Genomic DNA, 22,463 nt, shown 5'->3' with positions numbered 1-22,463 from the left:
TCCAATATCTATAAATCTTCCAGTTATTTTTCCTGTCCTCTCCATCCCTCACTTAGCAATTTCTCTTAGAAATCTTATCTGCAGCAAAAAGTCAATAAATACACAGATTTTCCATTAGGGTTGATGGCAGGTTTTGCCATGGCAGCATTAAAAATTCTGTACTGTATTTTATTTTAAAATAAATTATCAGGGCAATTCATTAAAAGTTGCTCTTAAAAATATATCAAAGCTTCATCCTTAGAACTCTATGAACCCGGAAAGGTGCTTAAGAGAATACTGATTGCAAAACTTGAAAGCTGGCTTATTTTCAAACAATACTATAATGCCTTGGTTTCAATTCAAATTCAAAATTTCAGGCTATCCTCCTTATAATATATTCCCTCCACAAATTTTTATTGATGTAATTTTGGAAGATCCTATTGGGTGTTGTAGATAAGAGCGACCTCAAATAATTCACCTTTAGCCACTTTCTGAAGGACAGGGCCAGGTGTTTCTCCTCTTCTTTCACACCATTCTTCTCTTTTAAAATTGTAATACAGTAAGATTAACTCCTCAATTTTTAAATGAATGAATAGTTCATCTGCACTGGTTATTTGTTATCTGAAACTTTTCTGAACCTATTTTGTTCTCTCTTCTGGTTCATTCCTAAGAAATCTGTCTGAGAACTAGTGACTAACTGTCAGTGGAGGAGTTTTAAATCTGCATGAAGAACTTCTTCCTAGTCTTCATTAGCCTAACACATTCTTCTCTGTATGTTCTGTATCCATGTCCAAGTTGGGAAGGGGAAGAAGATTCAAGTATCTCTTAAGTCAGGGGAGTTACAATGAAGTTATAAAAAAAATTATCCAACTGGAATTTTTTGCAATCCATTATGAAAATACAACTCTTAGGGGGAAGTGTATTAGCATAGAGTTTTGTGCTCTAATACCACAAAAAAAAGCATGATCAGACTTTGCCACAGTAATTCTGAGTCACCAATGAGCTCTTCTGAGGTGCAGTGCAGAAGGTAATTAGCAGAAAAAGATAATCACAAGGATGTGTTGTATCTCCTTAAAGTGTAATGTACACATCATTTTCAAATATATAGTCTTTAGTGATTAGGCATGGGGTTCTGGAAACATAACAGGAACAAAGTTAAGAAAAACCTAAAATTAGCCATGAATTTTCAAACATTTCTATTCCTTTATTACTTTTTTCCTCCTGTTGCAAACTTACCTCAGTTCTGAGGCAGTCACTGCCTGTTTAAGGGAATCTGGAGCCTTCTTTTGCAGAAAAAGCTAAAAAAACCCTTGATTTCCCAGATGTTCCAGCCAAGTGGAGCAACTCCCCTGACTTCTGATTTCTTTAAGCAATGCATTCTTCTAAATATCCTTCCAATTTATCAGGAAACCAATAAGTTTTACGGTAATTTTATTTTAAAATAAACAACTTTTTTTAAAAAAATTCTTTCTGATTACATCATAAGAGACTTAAAACTTACTCTGATCATCAGATACAAAATGAAAAAAGTTTAATATAAAGTTAGAACTAATTTGAGTAGGGTTTTCTATTAAGGCAGACACAAGTATGTCAGTAGGGTTACAATTACAGGGTCATCACTAAGACAAAAATATTTCAAACTCTACCTTTGATAGACAACATAAAATTTATTCTCTCAACCTCCTGGCCAAAATAGTTTTATGAAATTATTGATCAATGGCATGATGTAATGCTGAAGCACTTCTGGTTTTATCCATCTCTGATGCACATGTAATGATACTGCTTTATGCTTACTGATACCAAATTTCATCTTCCATTTAATTACCTCATCAGCCTGTTTTATGAAGACTTTAGTCCACTGAAATATTTGTAAGCTTTTCACCCTCTAATCAATCACAAATCCCTTACACCTATGTCAAACAGAATATTACACAGCTTGAGGTAGGCCATTTATGTCACTAAATCTTCTTAGTAAGAGCCTTCACAAAAATTACCTTTTCCTTCTCACTGTTTTCCCACGCTTCCCCCCAGCTTTCCTCAGTTACTTATGCCTCAAAGGACTTTCTCTCTTATTGAATGCATGCAGTTTCTTTAGAAGCATTTGGTGAGGAAGCTGTTTTGGAAGCTTTTTAAAAATCAAAGTGTGCTATATTGACTGGCTCATTAGAGGTGAATGCTGTGAAATGAAGCGAGAAGGGGAAATGTAAATAGTATCCTCAGCATGTAAAATGAATCATCATTAAGCAAGAAACAAAGACCACAAAGGATTATACACGGCGGGGGGGGAAAAGTCTACCAGTAGTAAAAGACTTGGTGAACTCTGGCATCAATGTGGATTTATGCCTATATGCACTATGTCTAGTTAAATTACGATCAGAAGTGAAGAGTTATGAAAACATACCCTTCCAGCATCAGATAGAGGCAGAAGACTGTTGTGGTCATGGGTTTTGGAGGGCCAGGGGATGCAGAGGGGGAGCTGTGGTCATTGCAGGTGCCCCAGCATGCGTGACCTGCCTGTGCTCAGCAGAGGTGTTCCTCTGCTAATGCCTCAGCCTTATGGATCCAGGAGCCAGAGCTGAGGGCTGTAATTGTGTTTGCCCTTCCAAGTCAGTCAGCCTTTGGGAATCCTGGGGGACTTCCTCAGAGTCATAAAGAAAACTGACCAAGTTAAAGGAAATATTATTGCTGTTTGCTGTTTGTTATATTGTAATGTTTAAAGATCCCTAAAGACACATGTCTTACTCCAGTACTGTGAAAGCAATATATCAGAAAATAGTGCAATTCTTAACACTCTCAGATTCTAATTTAGAAACAAAGGACACAAGGGAGTTAGTTGCCTTATTTCCCCATATCTTCTGATAGAACTGAGAAAGTGAAGTGGCTTGCTCAGTCTTGTAGAAAGCTGTGATTATAAACAAGTTTCTTCCTACACATTGAACCATTCTCCCTTCTAAAAGAGTTCACTTTGTAAGTCATTGTAGTATGAATGTCTCTATTTTCGGGGTCTGTTCAGTCCTCATTTGGGTTTAATTCCAAGTCACCTCAATAGGAGACCAGGGGCAAAGATACGGACTGGCATATTTGTAGCATATGTGGAGAATTTTTGAGCATGAACCAAAAGGTCCAGGAACCTCTGCATTAAATCAGGAACTACCCCGTTCCCTGGTATGCTCCAGAGGAACAAGGCTGAAGAAATGCCTTGATTTCAACAACAGCTGCTACTCCTTGGGAAGCAGGGCATGCATCTCTTTCTTTTTCCATCACTACTTTGAGCTCACTGTTTGTCACAAACTGTTTGCCTCCACATAGACTGCTCAGATTCATGCACTGGTTCACATGGCACTTGCAGGCTCGTTGTCATGGTGAGTTACCCTGAGAGATTTTTCAAGTTTCTGTGTTGAGTGTCATGTGCCTGCAGGGAATCTAAGGAGAACAGCAATGCTTCTCATTCAAGCTCGCTGCCACCTCAGGGTGCAAAGGCAAGGGCTGGGGTCAGCCCAGCCACTTACCTATTGACAGAATTCCCTCAGCCCATGCAGCATGAATACTGCTTCATGGCATGGCTGCTGTCACATTCATTAAACTCTATTTGGAGGGACTGTCTTGAGCACAAACTATTCCTTTCAGCTCCACAGAGGAAGATGTCAAGGGACATTATTCCTTATTCTCCCTATTCTTGTTGCAAGGTTGGATGGAACTTTAAGCAATCTGGTCTAGTGGGAGGTGTCCCTGCCCATGGTGAGCGGTCTTTAAGGTCACTTCCAGCCCAAACTATCATGCAATTCTATATCTGTAAAAAGAGGCTGAGAGCACAGCTTAAAGTCATAGCTTTTTCCAACTATTTAAATTGCTTGTAAAATGCAAGGGATTGAAAAAAAAACAGAGGAATGGAAACTGCAAGAGTCAGAAATCACAAATCTGCTGAGTGTTGTGGAAGAGCAAGTAACCTCAAGGAAGTAGCCTCAAAGCCTAGTGTGTTCTTACTTCCTGAAGATTTTGTTTACCCTTTTCTCAGGAAAAGTCTCACAGTGTGGTTTAAGAAAAATTTATTTTAAAAAATAATTCAGATGTTGAATTGTGCATGCTGTGAACAATTCAATTGAAAATAATTGTAGTCTCATTTTCACATCCATTAAATTTATTAATAATGTAACCTTGTACCTAAGTGCAGAACAAAAGCATAGCTTCCTAATCTGTCCTGCAGCAGCATTACTGAGCCAATATATGAAGGCTTCAGTACTGCAGTTCATTAGAGCTGCAGATCAAGATGTCACAGTTAGAAGGTTTTTAGCTGTGGCTCTCAGGAACAAACCACAAGCTGCCAGGAGAATTTTCTGCACGGTGGCCTGTACTCATACAATGAATGGGCAACTCAAGGGACTCCTCTTCTGTAAGGCCTTGCTGGTGTCCATTTATTGAGACATGGGGTAGATAACAGTGTAGAAAATCTGCACTGTTTTAATTTGATTTTATTTGATTCTTAGGGATGCGAGAAAGAACCTTCCTTCTCTTTCTGACAGTGCCATGTGCTACATGGTTTCTGTATCTGTAGAAGCTAGCTATTAAACACATTCCAGCAGTGTACTGATATTTGTTAAATCATATGAAGCGGTAGAATAAATTGCTTTGAACGAGTTACCTAAAGAAACAGCATTAGAAAAATCTGAGCCAGAGCTATCACCTGTTCTTACAGAGTGTAGTGCACTCTCTTGCTGTTGGCCAGCTGCCCTCCAGGTCTTCTCAGACCTATTCCCTCCTTTTGCAGGACAAAGAGCTTACAGAGTATCCTTTACTTGACAGTTTATAACAGCTAAAGAAGTTTGTGTATTTCTCCTTGCTGGCTAAGAGTTGATCAAAGTTAGACAGACAAATGAAAATAATATATATAGAGAGATCTCTGGCTAAAGAATTGCTAATACATATTATTTTTAAAGAATTGTGTCTCAGCTGGAGATGTCTTTAGAATTACAGAGAGAGAAAAGCTTAGGAATAAATCAATAACCTATTATATTTCTGTCTGCAAGCATCTATGTCGGATTTTGAGTGTACATATTTGTGCATTAAAAGCACTAGATCTGAAAACTTAATGATATCAGAAGTCTGAAAAAAATTCCTTGCAAATGAAGGATAGCTCAGCTGAGTTTCCTAACAAGTCCTTATATCACTTCTTCAGCTAGGACTTCATTTTAGGGATTTTCTGTTTTGTCTCTCCAAAAGGACAAGACATACATAAGAAAGGCAAGGAATAGTATTGCTAGAAAACCTTTGAAGTATCAGTCAGAATGCCTTGACACAACACCAATTCTTTTGCTGTGTTAGCACAGTCTTGCTTATGTCAATAGACACCCACCAAAGCAGCTGACAGCCAAATGTGGCCCCATGCTATTATTTGGTCTGTCTGGTAGCTATGGTTGGGATAATTCTGTGGCAATTTACTCAGTCTGCTGCACAGTTTCTCCTGATGAAGTCAAATCAAAGGAAGTGAAGCAAGCTCCCCATTTAACAGAAAATTTTTAAAGCTGTTTTGAACATACACAACTGCCCTTTCACTGATGCTAGGAGTGGGCCAATAGTTTTTCCAAGAAAATTGAAAATGGGATGTAATAACATGTATACACCTCTCCAGGAGGGGAACTCACCTGTATTTGTGTATCTCCTGTGCTGGTGGTTCTGCACGAGCCAGCACTGGAGGCATGATGCTGGGTGGGGTCTGTGAAGGACAAATCAAAGAATTTGGTCAGACCAAGGTGAGATTTTACACCAGCTGTCTAGATAGTCAGCATCAGATAGTCACACATCAGTGTGTGTGTAGGCACCCAGACCTTTGGAGCATTAGCTGGATTTTAAAGGAAGCAGTGAACATTGATACTATTGAAATAGATTACCATGGAAAAGCCTTTAAGCCACGTCTGCATCTGAAAGGGAAGTGTTGAGGTCATTTTCTACTTTACACACAAAAGACAGTAGTACTCAAGTGCAATACTTTAATTTTGATTTTATTTTCTTTTGTTTCATCTTGTCAGCTCATATCTTGTAATTGATTTAGTTCAGAGGGTCTTCTGTTAAGTGTACCTACTTTTTCCTCTGTCTCTAAAATGCAGGTGGTCCGACCATACCAGACGATGTCCAATCCCATGAGCAAGCTGACAGTGCTCAACAGCATGCATTCTCATTTTATTTTGGCTGACAATGGTACTACTGGTAAATATGGAGCTGAGGTAAAGCTTCGTAGACACCTGGAAAAGCACATTTCACTTCAAAAGATAAATACAAGTGAGTAACATATTGCTTGTATTGCTTTATAATTGCAAAAACCACTCAGTATAAAGAAGCAATAATTCTGCACATTTGGGGGAGTGGTTCTACTGTCTATGGTGACCATGATCTAAGGAAAGCAAATAATGAACAAAGAAAATAAAATTATATTTAAGAGTGCAATGGGTTTTAGACTGCAGAGCAGAAATAACTGTATTTGTTTCTGCTAAGTTTCAAGCAGTATTTGCTATGTTGTATGATGAATACAATCTTTAAATTAAAATGTTGTGTGACTTACAGCCTTCAACAGCACTGCATGAACTCCACTCACTACAGGCTTATTGTTTTTAGGCTATAACAGTTACATTGTTTTTTCTCAGAGTACTATATAGATAGGCACAAAATGCATGAACCATAAGCAGTGGGTGCATGCCTGGGAGCCTCCTTAGAAAATGAAGATGGTGAAACCTAATCCTTGCTTGACCAGCAGCAAAAAGGCACGTTTTTTTTTTGTGTGCCATAAATGGCATATCATGAAAATACATAGGCAGCAGTTTGTGGCATAAACAGCAGTTATTTTGAAGGCCTTTAAAAGAAATGTGTGAGCTTTTGTAGTTTACATCACAACATTTTGGTGGTAAAATCTTATCTTAAAAAATAAATCTCTTTAGAGAGATTTAACTAAATTCAGATTTGGTCAAGAGGCTTATCTTTTAAAAAGTGATGGATGAAACTATAAACTTTGGTGATTCAAGTCAAATGCTTGCTTGACTTCTTCAAACATCTAAAAAAAATGAAGAACTTCTCTGGTTTCTTTCTGCATTATGCCCCACAAACAAAAGTAAGCATCGTCCTTTTCACTTTCCTCTGTGACAGAGACTGTCCACCATTTAACCACTTGCTCCCTTTCTCTCTTATAAACACAAAGATACTTGGATCTCACAGCACTTCCTCAAAATAGAAACTTGAAAAATTTGTTCAAAAAGAAGCCTGCCAATAAGATTTGTACATCTTGGTTGAGTGGCATCCAGAATGCTTCTGCAATGTTTTGTTTTTCTTTGCTTCAAAAGAGGGTGACTGAGTCCTGCCCACATTCTCGTTATTAGGAAGTTGACCATATGGATGAGAAAGACCACCTGCCTTGTTGGGTCAGCCAAACAGATGGCCAATTTCTGATGCTTTTCTTTACGCTTATTTATAGCAGAGCAATGTAGATCCTCCATCCTGTGCATGACTGGGCTTTGCTGCCAAGGGATTTTTATCCAAATGGGAGTCTGTGCAGCCATGCATGTATGTCTTTACTTACCATATTCCACTGGCAAGCATGTGGAGTGAGGAAAAACACTGACAGCATCACAATTTTCTTTGTGAGAGACTCAGGAAAAGGTGCAATTTTTAGTTAATCACTAAAAAAGAGAGTCTGCTCTAGAAAACAGAACAGATTTAGGAACTCGTAAACAATTGATAACTTTTTATTTCACAGCCTGCCCCTCAACAGTAGTGCTGAAAGTAGATTTTATTCTTATTTTTAAGCCTGCCTGAGTTTGACACACTAGGCTTGTCATTTCTTCTTATCTGTTTTCCTTTGCTTTAACTTTGTTTTTCTCCAGTGCAGTGATAGCTCTGCTGGATATTTGGGGTCACATATAGTTCAAGCTTTAAACTTGTTCTCATATATTAAAGACTCAGAAAATGGCATTCCCTTCATATAGACTACAGTAGAGGCAGTCTCTTTTACAAAATTTAAGACTAAATTGGATCATTAAACATGTCAGATAATTCTGTTAGTCTTAGGTTTTTTATTCCTAATATGGCATCATTATTAGTAATTCAGCAGTATCCAATGTCTTGAATCAGTGTACTATAAAATAAGAATAAGAGCAGGAATAATAATAGGAAGAAGAAGAAGAAGAAGAATCTCCAATTATGCCCCTTATGAACACTAGGGAAAATACTTTATCGAGTATTCTGTTTTCCACTACCTTTTTCGGTTTTACCACTTGTATTGCTCTTATTTTGTCCTCAGCAAATACTCAGGAACTAAAAAATAGTTTTTAGAAAAGCAGAGAGTGACATTTGTGGCCCTGAGCCTGCAAGTTCAGCACAGAGTCACTCAGCTGAGCAACTACCTGGAGGTTAATTTGATGCTTTAATGCTCAGCACAGGTTTTTCTTATTTTCACAAAGGAAGAATATTTTAACACGGCCCAGCAACCATCTCTTGAAGTGAGCCTCAAGTTGTCTCAAAGTCCTGGAATTTCAAAGAGCATCATTTTGTAGCATGAAATTTTGAAAATAAGAACTTTTCTAATAGTGTTTTCAGATCAAAAGAAAATATTCAAAGTAATCTAATCAGAAATGTTTCTGGTTTCCAATTCAAAAAATATTTGGGTCCTGGACTTTTTGCAGAATTTTCAAGGAACAGAGATCACTTGAAGATATACACTGGAAGGAAGGAAAGATATCTTTGTTACTATCTCTGCCATAGAGTTTATTTATATAGCATTACATGGTTAATTGAATAGCTCATGTAAAAGTTTTTACATTGAAATATGGAGTCCATATTGTTCAAAAATATTGCATTAATGAGCAGAAGATTCTCAGGATAAGGGTGTAGAGATTTTTAACACAATAAAATGCCCCAGCTCGATAGAGAGATGCAGAAATTGGAGGGCAGCTGTGTTTCCATTTCTGGGCTCTCCTTATACTGTTCCATGGCAGGAAGGGATCCACGGCATGTCAGGCTGATGTAATCCACCACTGCCAGTTTACTGATTTCTGATTCACTGCTTCTGGAACTGCTCAAGAGACTGAACTCTGTCTCATTGCCTTGGACACAAGACAGCTCACAGCTGTCTGTAGAATGACAGATTACACATAGACTGGAACAGACTTCTGAAGGTCCCCAGTGTGTCTCTTCTCAAAGAGAAGTATTTGCAATGCTGAGTAAGTTTATCTATAGCTTCATTTGGCTGATGACCTCCGGTAATTAATATTCAACCTTCATTTAGCTGATAACCTCCTATATTAATATTCAACCTACTCCAATCTAGAAGGACTCCAGCAAAAGGTTTACAAACTTTTCCCAACCCCATCACCAGTGTGTTATCTGAAGCTCACAAACTGATACTTTTGGACATTTTCCCTTCAGAGAACCTCACCTTTTCAAGAAATATATGGCTCAGACACCTTTTTGACATCACTGCAGGTTGTAGAACAGGTATAGGATAACTCCTTAGACTCCTTTTCAAAAGGTTAAACAAGCACTGCTGTCTCGAACTCTCCTCCTTAGGCATATGCATCTTTCATCTGGATCCTTGCCAGTTTCTCCTCATCCTTCATGGGTAGCCCAAACCTGCATCGAGGGCTGCAGCTACAGCCCTGCTAGTGATGAACAGAGTGAGCATGGGGCAAGGGCCCACACTTGGCACACTGGTCTAATGCAGCCCAAGTGCCTGGCATGCTTCATGTGCACCAAGAGTGTGCTGGTGCCTCACATTTGTACAGTGGGCACTCACTGTAACCCTCACTCCATGACCTGAGTATATGGTTATCTGCTCAGAACAAAAGATGCAAGTTTTACTCTGAACAGTCATAATTTACATTGGAATTATCTTTTAAGAATTAACACAGAAAAACTGCAATTTATGTGTGATTTTTCAAGTTTGGACTTGATTTTCCTAAATATCATACAAGTCCTTACTGTCTTTGAGACCTAAAATCCATTTAAAACAATGAAGTCTAATTGATTATCTTTATAAAAATAACTAAAAGTCATTAGGCATCCATCCTCAGGACATAGTCTGCCATGATGTTGCAGCCTATGATTTAATTATTCTTTTTCTAAAGTTCATGTGCATCCCTCAATGCCATCATGTCTACACTATTCCTTGGTTTGAGTCATTCTGAAGTGCTATGTTTCAATGCTAAATTTTATTCAGAAGGAATACAAGGACTTTATTCTTTTCTTTCTCTTCTCCCTGATGCCTGAGAAGTCTTCAGTACATAGTAAATTTTTTATACCCTTTACAACTGCTTTTTCCAAAATATTGTATACTTCAACCTTCTTACTAATGGGTCACAATGGTGCAAAGAAATGTTTCCAAAAAAGCTGTTTGGAGGAAAAAAAAAAAGGCAGAATAATTTTCACCAGTATGGTCACTGGTTTCAAAATGAATGCATATCTTATGATCACTCAAGATGTGAAAGTGCAGCTAGTCTATTTTTTCCCCATCCTGTGGAAGTACTAGTGGTCAATACAGAAAAAGAACTTCGTACGTCACCAAACAGATGATGTAATCTATAAACAGAGAAAGGAAATAAATGAAGTAATTACTAGAGATTACCTATTGCAAATTCTGCAATTATAACATTCCTGGACACTAGCAAACTACTTTTCCAAAGAGCTGTAGAATGGCGTGGTCATTTGCTAAGATGTACTTTCTGCAGAGCATTGCTGAGTAATGCAATAGGCACATCATTGTGCCTTGAACCAGAAATATAAAAGAAATCTGTCTACAAAATGTGCGTTGGAAGCTACAAATCATAAAATATTCATTCCTGCTACTCCACAGATGGTTAGATTAGAGTAATTACCAATGTAGCAACTCAGATAATACATTTGATCTGAGGTCTGTAATCATTTTCAAACAAAGTCGAATAGGTTGGCATGCCATGGGTTTCGCTCATTTTGTGATTACACAGAACAATGTTTTCTCATTAACAAGTGTGATCTAGAATTACTTCATATTACATATAAAGGGCCTCTACCAGCACTTGCAAAATCTTCAAAAATCCTACCTAAAGCTTGTCCCTTTTGGCTCCAGTTTCATGTTTACAGTTTTATAATATTCATTTAATTTCATTCCTTCTGTTTGCACTATGGCCTTCCTTTCACATGATATAGTTGTTGGTATTAACTGACTTTTTATTGGTGCTCAGAGTATTCTCAAGTCTTTAAAGAGCTTACAGCACGGTTGCCAAGCACTTGCATCACAAATACTTACTTTCCTTCTTCTTATGAGTGCTCTTACTGGAGCAGAGGAGCAAGAAAAGGACAGGGATTATTTATATATATAATGATCATTGCACATTGCACGTTGCATGTATGAACTCTTTTAATTTGAATGAAATGTGTTGTGAATTAATAAGAAGGTTGAACATTTTTCTTTAAAAGAACACATCTAATTTTGTCAGCAGAATCAGAATGTGGACATGACACAGAGGCTAGCATAGCCCACCACAGCGCAGCATAGCACACACTCATAGCATGTTCTTGTGTGTGCATTACCATTTGGTGAAACATACGATCATTGTCTGTCTTTTGTGTACATTTCATGTCTTATACCACATATGGGTCAGTAATAAAATTTGTGTTCAGCATGTGTTAGGAAGGAATGTGTCAGGAAATGGCAATGTAGTGAGTGATTCAAAGAGCAGAAAAAGCTTTGTGTGATATTTGCATACCTGACAAATGTCTTGAAAATATACTGACCACATGCTAATGACATTTTATTTTTAGATTCAGATATTTTACTTATATTGAAGGCTTTGTACATCAAAATATTAAAATCTTCATCAGAAGACTGACAGAATTTTCCATTCTCTGTAACTCTCTGACAGAGTTTTAAAATTCTTACAATTTGCTTTGGCAATAGATGGAGTCCAGTCAGTAAAGCAGTGATGTTCAAATCAGGGCTAACAGCTACCATCATATATTAAAATGTAAAAAGATGTAATGTTTCCTCTAATGATTTAATAGATGATCCCATACTTGTTAGATTTCTGACATTTTATAGTATTAGACACAGCCTCAGAGAAGGAAAGAGGCAGGTGAAAAGAACAAAATGAGCACAAGGACTTCACTAACATGAGGAATGAGTGTAACAAGCATATGTAATGTCACCTAGCCAGCAGGAGTCGAGGCCGTGCTAATGAGAAGGGAAGACTTTTTTCTGCTATTGAAAACTCTTTTCTCTTCATAAAATTAGCTACCACATTCTTCTTCAGAAAGAGTTATCTGGAAAAACATAAAAAGGCAAAGAAAAAAAAGCTCTTTTCTTGGATTTTTAACAATTCCATTTCCAGGAGAACCAGAAATAATGTAAAAATATGGATGTGTAACCAAAAACATATTTGAAACAAGAATATTGAGCCAGAGGATGTAAAGGCAGTGTGTGTTTAAATGGAAATACATCCCTTCAAAAAAATCAGAAACTTTGAAGTAGTTTGCTTTATTTTGTATCTTTCATAAACTTTTCAACCTTTTATAAATCTTTTAACCTGTATACTCTATAGCCTTTTTGAGCTTACAAGAACCACTTTACACTGCTAGGTCCATTCCTTCACATTGAAGCATGTTAATATTTCTGAGAAGATAACCACACCAAATCCTCAGGGTGTGTAGATCCACCCTGTGAAACTAATACTCTTCCTTTGAGCAGTGCATTTCTGGAGGAATTTTCTCCCAGACCACAGAGGACTAAATGTAGAATTGTACTGTTCATTATCATGCTGCAGTTATTCTCATTCTAAACATGCCATTTGGTACTGAAGGTTTGCTCTACCTATATGTTGCTTGAAAAACAGACAGACAATAGGCATTGGAACCTATGACCTTGTATTTAATCTTCCTTCTTTATAGAGTTGGTTAATGTAGTTGAGTTTTGGTAAGCCTGTGAGAAAAACATTACTTCTGAATAAGAAATTGATAGATAAAGCTGGGTGATTTGATTAGCTAGAGAAGACAGTTTAGACAGTATAATATGTCAACAGTATCTGTTCATGTGACCCGTGGACTTCCCTTTGTCATCCTATGCCTGAGAATATATGAAGGGGGCTGGGGAGGCAAAGGGACGTTCAACTGTCATCACTGGCACCTTCTCTGACCATTACATCATCATCAAATGCATTGGAATTCTCATTTGATTCAGATTTTTCCTTCATGTCCTGTGCAGTCCTAGATGCATTTTCATAACTACATATCTAGGTACAGACTACTTTCTAGGAGAAGTCTGATTCAAGATCAAAAATTTGAGTACTGTGAAATTTCAGTAAACCCCAGAACTTCTTGAAGTTTTGACTCATTTCAGATTTTGTTAGAGATTCGAAACTTGGGTTTTTTTCATGAAAAGCATCATGATGTTTGTTGATCAGACACTGAAGACAAACATATGTAAGAAAGGGTTGACAAAGCACAAGGTTACAAATAATTATTGAAGCACTCAATAGATCCATGCAAGTGGATCTATAAATTCCTTTCACAAACTTGACTTTAAACAGATCAGTTTGTTTAAAACATGTGTTTTCATATGATTCATATAGAAGAAAAAGAGTACAGGTGATTTCAGCTCCCTAATTTTTGTATGTTTTAGATTTATTGAATTCATAAGGCTGTAAAACTAAGAAACATTATTTTAGGATTAATCACTTCTGCCAAATTTCTGCTATTCTATATCTCACCTATTGTAGTTTCCTGAAACAGGTGAGAATAAGGGATAATTTTCTAGATTGCATAGAGACAAATATGTTGAAAAATAAGCACAATATGACAAGGAAAAGCACCTCAATATGTGATACGAGGTAATGTAGAATTTGGTTATGTTACAGTGCGATAGCTTTTGAAAGTACTGCATACAATATGTGGTAGTGCTCACATCCAAAGGAGCCAGGAAAAGCATCAGGGGAGATCAGAGAGAATGTGAGAATGTGAGAATGAATTCTGAAACTGTAGTTGCTCCTGTGTCTCTTGGGCCATTGCCTACAGGTGATGAGCTGCAAGAGAGAAACTTGTTAGGTCCTCTGGTGCTGCCCTAATTAGCAGTTGACTGCAAGGACATATAGGGTAAGTTTTGACTGAAATCCACAAAGGTTCCTGTGTGTGAGTGTGTGTGTGTGTCTTGAAGTGCCAGCTTTGAACTATGTATTGCCATTTTATCCAAGTGGTTGCTTGGACGCTTGTACGGCTCACAAATCTCAGGGAAGAGTCTTACATAGGCCCTTCCCATGTCACATTTCTTCTAAGGACTCTCTGAACTTTATGCTTCTGTAAAGACAAGTAAAAAAATCAAAAAAAGATACCACAAATCTTTTCTCATTACCATGCTGAATTTCCTTTTGAGAAGTTTTTAGGATCAGTCTATTATTAAATGAAGATATGGCTCCAGGTGTCAGGTCCACAGATTTTTCTTCAATGTCAGGTCTGGCAGGATGGCAGATACATCAGTAGGTAGATTTAGAGAGGTGAGAAAGGAGCACTGAACAAATAGACATGAAAATTAAAGTATCAAGGTAGAGCAGAAGAGAAAGGAGAACAGACTGGGACAAAATAATACAATAATACTCCTAGCAAAGACGAGATAAAAGAAGACGATGGATTAAGCAGAAGGAGACAGAGAGGAAGTGAAAATGTGATTGGGCTACCAAAAAGAAAATAATAAAGATAAGAATGCAGAATGGATGTGAGCATAACAAGGAGACCAAGGAGAATGAATGGAAACTACAAAGGCAAAAAACATAGCCAAACAAGATAAAATTCATAGTAGTGATTTTAAATTGTGTTTGGGAAGCAAGAAAATAAAAAGGAAATTACAGAATGGGTTTAGGAGGGGTAGGTCATGTTTAACCAACCTGGTCACCTTTTATCACCAGGTAACCCACCTAGTGGATGCAGAGAAAGCTGTAGGTGTTGTTTATTTGGATTTCAGCAAGGCCTTTGACACTGTCTCCCACAGCATACTCCTAGACATGCTGGCAGCCCGTGGCTTGGACAGGAGCACTCTTTGCTGGGTTCAGAACTGGCTGCATGGCCGGGCCCAGAGAGTGGTGGTGAATGGTGCTGCATCCAGCTGGGGCCAGTCACCAGTGGTGTCCCTCAGGGATCTGTGCTGGGGCCAGCTCTGTTTAATATTTTTATTGATGACATGGATGAGGGTTTAGAGTCTTTCATTAGCAAATTTGCAGATGACACTAAGCTGGGATCGTGTGTCGATCTGTTAGAGGGACGGAGGGCTCTGCAGAGGGACTTGGAACGGTTGGATGGATGGGCAGAATATAATGGGATGAAGTTCAGTAAGTCCAAGAGCCGAGTCCTGCACGTTTGCCACAATATCCCCCTGCAACGTTATAGGCTGGGAACAGTGTGGCTGGACAGTGCTCAGGAGGAAAGAGACCTGGGGGTACTGGTTGACAGTCGGCTGAACATGAGCCAGCAGGTGCCCTGGGGGCCAAGAAGGCCAAGGGCATCCTGGCCTGTGTCAGGAATGGTGTGGCCAGCAGAAGCAGGGAGGTCATTCTGCCCCTGTACTCGGCACTGGTGAGGGCGCACCTTGGGTGCTGTGTCCAGTTCTGGCCCCTCAGTTTGGGAAGGACCTTGAGACACTTGAGCGCGTCCAGAGGACGGAAACGAGGCTGGTGAGGGGCCTGGAGCACAAACCCTGTGAGGAACAACTGAGGGAGCTGGGGGTGTTCAGTCTGGAGAAAAGGAGACTCAGGGGTGACCTTATCACTCTCTTCAACTTCCTGAAGAGTGGCTGTGGTGAGCTGGGGGTCGGTCTCTTTCTCCGGGCAACAACAGACAGAACAAGAGGACACAGTCTCAAGTTGCGCCAAGGGAGATACAGGCTAGAATTAAGGAGGAAGTTTTTCACAGAAAGAGTAGTCAAATACTGGAATCATCTGCCCAGGGAAGTGGTGGAGTCACCATCCCTCAATGTGTTTAAAAAAGACTGGATGTGGCACTTGGTGCCATCATCTAGTTGAGATGTTAAGATCATCGAGTCCAACCAACATGGGTTGGACTCGATGATCTTAAAGGTCTCTTTCAACCTAAAAATTCTGTGATTCTGTGATAGTCACCAAGCCTACAGCAGAAATGTCAAAAAATAAATCCAAAAGAAAAAATAAGTCAAATTGTTATGAGCTTCTTTTTATTAGTAGTGGTTGTGTATCATTCAATCACACATAATCCTCTAGTTCTGCGAATTTCAGGAACACAGCAAATATTCTTAGATTTTTTTTTTTGTATTGGCTTTCCAGATCAGTTTGATTTCTTTAGACATAGAACTGGTAATGAGTCTCCAAGAAATGGATGCTCCCCTTAATTTCTGAATACACAAAACTACTAAAGCTGCTCAGAAAAAAGTAGAATGACTTTGACCTCTTTTCTCTCTCTCTTTTTTCTTTGTTTTGTTTTGTTTTGTTTTTTAATCTGTAAGTTTCTCTCCTTTTGTTATATAAGAGTTCTTGAAGGGCTAAAAGAAATACCCCTCTTATCTCTGCCATATCTGGAATAAGAGGTTCTGCTCTAGTGAAGATGCTCGAGACAAGGGATGTGGAAAAGGAAAAGCTAACTAAAAAGTGGAGCTGTGTAAATTAGGTTTGAACTAGAAGTGACATTTGGGAGATGTTCCTGTACTTCTGGGTAATAAAACCCAGCATTCTTTCCCATCATCCTGTGAAAGAAAAATCCATTCCCTTTTTTCCAGTTGTGATCACTTAGTAATGTAATTGTTCTAGTGGTAGACATATTGCAACTGTGATTTGGAGAACTGGAGCATGCAGATTGTATGGGCAGGTGATCTTATCTCTTTGCCTTTTGCTATTAATATTTTAGCCAAAAAGGTGTCGTACACATTAGAAGGTGTTTCCAAAAAGTTTCCTGAAAACAAATGCCTAGAAAAAGATCCAAGTTGTAATGTTATTTCAGTGTAACCTAATATGAAGGATCTGGACTCTTTTATGATGTTCTGTTATCACTTAGCCTTTCTGAGCTAGTTGGGACCATAGGGAAGTACCACATAGATGTCCAGAGGTGAAGCAAACACATTTGTGTGGTCAAACCTTTTAATGACTGTTGTCAATTCAATATAAATTATTTGAATTTGACTTCATTGTAAATTTTAAATCTATTTGAACATCATTTGCCTGCTGTATTAACAGCCGAAGAGCAATTTTTTTTTGACGCTGCATTGCTGTAAGGCAAATATTGGTTGAAAATTTTAAAATTATTTTCCTCAGTCTTTTAGGCTTACGCCAGCTCTTCTGCTTATTGATTCCAACTCATGTTTAATTGTTTATCCAATCTGTGTAGGTAGCTTGCGCTAGGATATATCCAGGTACTATGTAAACACTTGGACTGAAACGTTTCTGGAAGGCACAGGTTTCATGTGGAGTTTCTTTCAGCCATTGTTAATACATCACGCTGCTGCATACTCTGCTTGTCCCATGGAGCATGGCAATAGCCTAGAAACTGGACTTCTAAGACAGACTTCTTGAGCTAAGGACTTTCTTTATATTTCTTTAACTTACCAGAACCACAAAATTCTCATACAAATTTCAAGACACATTAAGCCTCTCAAAAAAATTGGAAGGAAATGCTATTTTGCAGTGCTTCAAATACAAATGAATAAGGCTTATTAGTCAATTTCCCCTCAAAAATCATAGTTCATCATATGTATTTAGGTTAAAACTAAGGTCAGATTTGATCAAAATGTAGTTTAAAGCCAGCTAAGTTCTTGTTACTGCATCAGTATTGTTACTGAGCTTCAGAACGGTTTTATCAATTATCCGCTGACAATTAAAGGAGATTTTCTGCTAAATACCTCAAGTGAACAATCCTTGCATTAAAAGGCCCTGTGTAAAATAACCTCATCTGTTGAATTAATAGCCTGTATCTGGAACATGTCATCTGTTTGATGCAATTAAAGTTTTTTTACACTATGGAGCATTTGTGCAAAATGGTCTGTGTGCCTTTCCATTCACTATGCACTAACAAACACTTGTAGGAACTCTAACACAGCCAAATCTGTTGATTTGTATTTTTGGATTTGTTTGTTTGTCAGTCAGTAAGGGAGCATTGAGTTTACCACTCACAGAAGCCATTATCCTAGGAGAATTTTGTAGTTATAAAGGTAGCTCTTGTCTGCAAGCAGCAGATCCTTTGCAGGCTGTTCACAAGGCAGTGGTGAGAAACAAGTCTGAAGCCTGTCATAGGAATTGTCTACTGCTAAGAGTCTATTGTCTCATTATCTGAGATAGGCACATGCAAACCTGAGGTATGATGACCAGCAGAGAAACCTGCTAATTTGTGTTACCCACCATCTGCAGTACATCTAGGTCCAGGAAGATTTAGCCATCTGTGGACCTGGAGAGTAGGCCTTGATCATGTAGAGGCTGCTTGATCATGCAAATACTCCTACTTTCCTGAAGCCCTGTTGAACCCTTCCAGCTCAGTGATGCCGCACACATCCCTGTAGATGCCTAGGGTAGGCTCAGGTTTTCTAGGAAGGCTGAGAGCCCTGTTTCTACGCTGCACAGATGAGCAGTGTGTGCCTCGTTAGGAAAAGACGTTGAGCTGTCAGGTTGACTGCTCATGCACCGTGTGAAGGTTTGTGCGGACTTACTCTGCCCCTCCTCTGGGACAGCTTGAGCTCTCTCAGTATGTCCACAGTCTTATGTGTAACCTTAATCCTGATGTTCTTCCATTGCATCCAGCCTCTGGAGATCTGGCTCTCCAGCTGCATGTTGTGCATGAGGTGTGACACATTTCCAGCTGTACATCATTTCTGTGCTGGCCGCTGTGCAGTAACTCCTCCAGCCGGACGGATGCAGGCCCCAACATCCCAAACAAGTTCAAATAATTACCAAATTCTGCAGTCAGAATTTCCAGGTAGAAAAAGGAAATTATCGTTGGACAACTCACACGAAAATATGAGTCTGGCCTGATGAAGGAGCAAAGGTGGCCAGCAGGAAATCAACTCAGATGTGCCTACCACCGTGCAGTGTTATGATACTGAAATTAGACACATTTCTGCCAGGTTGGTCAACTAGAGAGCCTCTGTTTTATCTGACTGAACTCAGGGCTGAACTTACGGATAGTATACAGCATAGTGATATTTCCCAGTTACTCCTAAAACCATGCTTAAAAACATGAGTAGTAAATGCATTTTGTAGTAAATGAGGCATTTTATTCACTTGTTGGTCTATAAAAATGTGGGTAACTCATGCTTAGCTCTTCACTAAAAGAAGTAGTAATAATTTATAAGGCAGTTATACATTATTTATAAATATACTCACAGTATAAAATATTAATGTTTTTCCAAGAACTGGGAAAACAAAATCGGGCTTCCGCAAAGTATAGTAGATATTTTTTAGTCCCTTTTCACACAACACAGACATTTATGCAGCTTTTCATTCCTTCCATTTCCAAATGCATTCATTTTTTCTAGTTTATTATTTTAATTTACATATTTATGCATTACAGCTATGTCAAGGGTAAAATGATGGGGGGTTTTATATATTAACAGGAAGGCCTACAAGTGCTATTTGGTGTATATTGGGAAAAATGTTCTGATGTGTACATACTTTCCTGGAATCACAATTGTCGGAAAGTCACACTGGCTCTGCTGCTGACCACAAAAGCAATAACACAGTAACGAAGCTTTAAGTTGACTACATAAATCTTTTGCACAATATTGCAGTCTAATTTCATCAGCAATACCTGACACTGTGAAATACTAAGCAGTCTAATCTACGCTACAAAAATCCATACTTACTGAAATACTCAAAATGCAATTATTATTTTAGAAATCAGTATAGTGATGAGCCCCAGGTCTTTGGTACTTTCTTCTTTTTGTATGAATCATCATATTGAATGAAAATAATGACTTATTTTTCTGTATTCTATTAATGAAGTCATGAGAGGCTACCTATACTTTTGGATTTATAGCAGAAATATCAAGAATTTAATATATGAAGAGCTTATTAAATAGTAATATGCCAGCTGTATGAGATGTTTCCCACATACCTGCTATTGGATACAAATTTAATATTTCTTTTGAAAATCTGAGAGAAAAAAAATCTCCTGTCTGTCTAAAAATTATTTTTAATAACACAGAATAAAAATGCAGAGACTACTCTTAAGTTGGAAGACCTTTGATTTTGCAACCAGCTATTTTTCATCTTGAACTATTATTTAACTAAGTCATAAACATCACAGTAATAACACATTAGTCAGCATTCACAGCCAATTTCAAGTTCACAGATATACTGCTAGACAAGAAGTTTTCTTCCTTCCAAAGGGAGAAGAAAAAAAGGCTTTTTGAAACCAAAGCTCATCCTAGAAATGCTTTAGAAATTGAACTAATTAAATTTGAAAATTAATCCTACATGTAGTTATCAGATGACCATAATTTTTCTGATATTTAAAAATAATTCACCCAAACCTAAAATGTTTCTCTACAAGGAATATTAAATAAACAGCTGATTAATATGTAATATAGTGCCTTCTAGGAAACAGAAAGAAGTACTCAGATATGTAAAAATGTGTTGTACTTTCTGTGTTTGGATGACAACACCAAGTGATAGTCTTTCCTGATAATAGTACATTGCCCTGTACCATAAAGGTTCTTCGCAGTTTCAGATCATGCAATATTTCAGTGTAGTGTGTTAATACAACTCCCTTTCCAGTTAATAAAATGTGAAACACACATTTTTTTAAGGTTGTATACTTTTAGAGTACTTATTAGTCAAAGCAACAGTTTTATTGAAGATAGCCCTACAGGATGAGTGCTATCCTTATTTTTTTTCCCAGACTAAGGCAATTTTTTTGGTAAATTCCACAAAAACACGTGAAGAGAAAACTTTTTCCTTGTTGATTTATTGGACTGCCCATTATAGTGCTTGGCATAAAGTTCCCACCTTGTGGATGTGTGCTAGGAAGCAACAGCTGCAGTACTGTAGTCCAGTTTTATGTCAGCAAGGTTTCGTTTTGGCACTGCCTCCTTTCTGGCAATCTCAGCTCAAGCGAGAAACTCTTCTTGCAATGGTCTCCTTGACATTGTAAGGAATGTATTACCTCTGCATTTGGCATCCTACCTTACAGCCTGCCATTGTCTTTCCAAATGAAGTGTCTGAAACCAAAGGCTCCCTGTGGAGGCACTGCCAGTCCTTTCTTTGCAGACTATTGTTTACTGTGCGTGAACAAGCTGAAATGGAGCTCTTACAAAGAATTTCTCATTCTTTTATTTCTGAGGTGAATTAATGGGAAGCAGATTTTGATTAGCAGTTAAAGAGAGGTCCATCAGATACCTTCTTCTTAAAGTCAGAGGTTCTTGCTTGCATCACATGCCAACGTTCCCCAAATTGTCCCAGTGTTATATTACAGCAAAGCACAGTCAGCTCTCAGTTTTATATCATCATAGTTATAAATGCAGTGTTAGTATAGTCAGTCAGTGTCTTCAGACACACTGAAATTATTCTGCAGACCCTCTACATTAATTTCCAAATTCCTAATATTTAGCAGCAGGGAAGCATTCAGGTATTTTTAGTATCAGGATATCTAAAAGTTCAATTCAAATATCCTCTGCATTTTGGCTGAGAGTTATTGAGCTACAGACATCTTGGTGTAAGTAGATACTTTTTAATTCTGAAATTAATATAATGTCATAACTAATTTAAATATGATTGGGAACATCATAGAAAGCTGAGGATGTGATAATTCCCATTTACCCATTTCTTGAAATTCTGTAGCACTCAAGCAGGCATGACCTTTTGTTATTTCATCATGTCTATTGACTTTCTTTCATGCAGTGGGCACCATTACTGCTCAGAAATTAATTATCATAAATCTGTGGAAGTTCATAACATTAGGATTAAGACAGCTGTAATCAAGAGAATGTTCCTGAAAGCCATAAGTTGATATACTTTGAAGAAATATCAACAAAGTGCTATTAACTGATTTCAAATATTATTTCTTACTCCAAAAATTAACTGGAATAATTTGCCCCCCAAAATAAAGAAATAGTAGATTTTTCCAAATCAAAATTATTTATGGAGAACAATGAAATGTAAAGTAAGAAATAATCTACTTGCTGAAACCAGAGAGAATTTCCCAAATGAAAATGAGCTATAGACATCAAGTTTGTGTTTAAATCTTTATTTTTTGTCTCAGAAAGAAATGTGCCAAAATGATAAAACAGTTTTAGTTCAATCTGGAACTCAATTGTATATGATAAACCAAGGCTCACATGACTTTGGGGGGGGTTAAATTTAAAGCTACATAGTTTCATTGAAGTCTGAATTGGAGAAAAGTTATTTTATTTTACTAACCCCAAATTAGAGGATTGTTTTCATGCTGAATGTATTTTTGAAGAACCAGAGTACAGAAAAATTGCCATCTGATTAACTACAGTGAACACAACCAGAACACTTGCAGAAACCTTTTATATGCCA

At 37.9% G+C, this 22,463-nt stretch overlaps 1 protein-coding gene across 12 annotated transcripts in view; it reads left to right on the top strand.

Moving 5' to 3' along the window:
• TRPM3 (transient receptor potential cation channel subfamily M member 3) overlaps nt 1-22,463 on the top strand; it is a 411,968-nt gene that overhangs the window by 286,995 nt on the left and 102,510 nt on the right. For all 12 annotated transcript variants that reach the window (XM_014268915.3, XM_074532493.1, XM_074532490.1 and 9 more), the window contains exon 6: nt 6,081-6,252. In XM_014268915.3, coding sequence (XP_014124390.1) covers nt 6,081-6,252 — 172 coding nt within the window. The remainder of the gene's footprint in view (nt 1-6,080; nt 6,253-22,463) is intronic.

The sequence above is a fragment of the Zonotrichia albicollis genome, chromosome Z (assembly GCF_047830755.1).
Source record: "Zonotrichia albicollis isolate bZonAlb1 chromosome Z, bZonAlb1.hap1, whole genome shotgun sequence".
NCBI classification, from domain to species: Eukaryota; Metazoa; Chordata; class Aves; order Passeriformes; family Passerellidae; genus Zonotrichia; species Zonotrichia albicollis.
The sequence above is the reverse complement of the archived record's forward strand: the minus strand, read 5'-3'. Positions and strand labels throughout refer to the sequence as shown.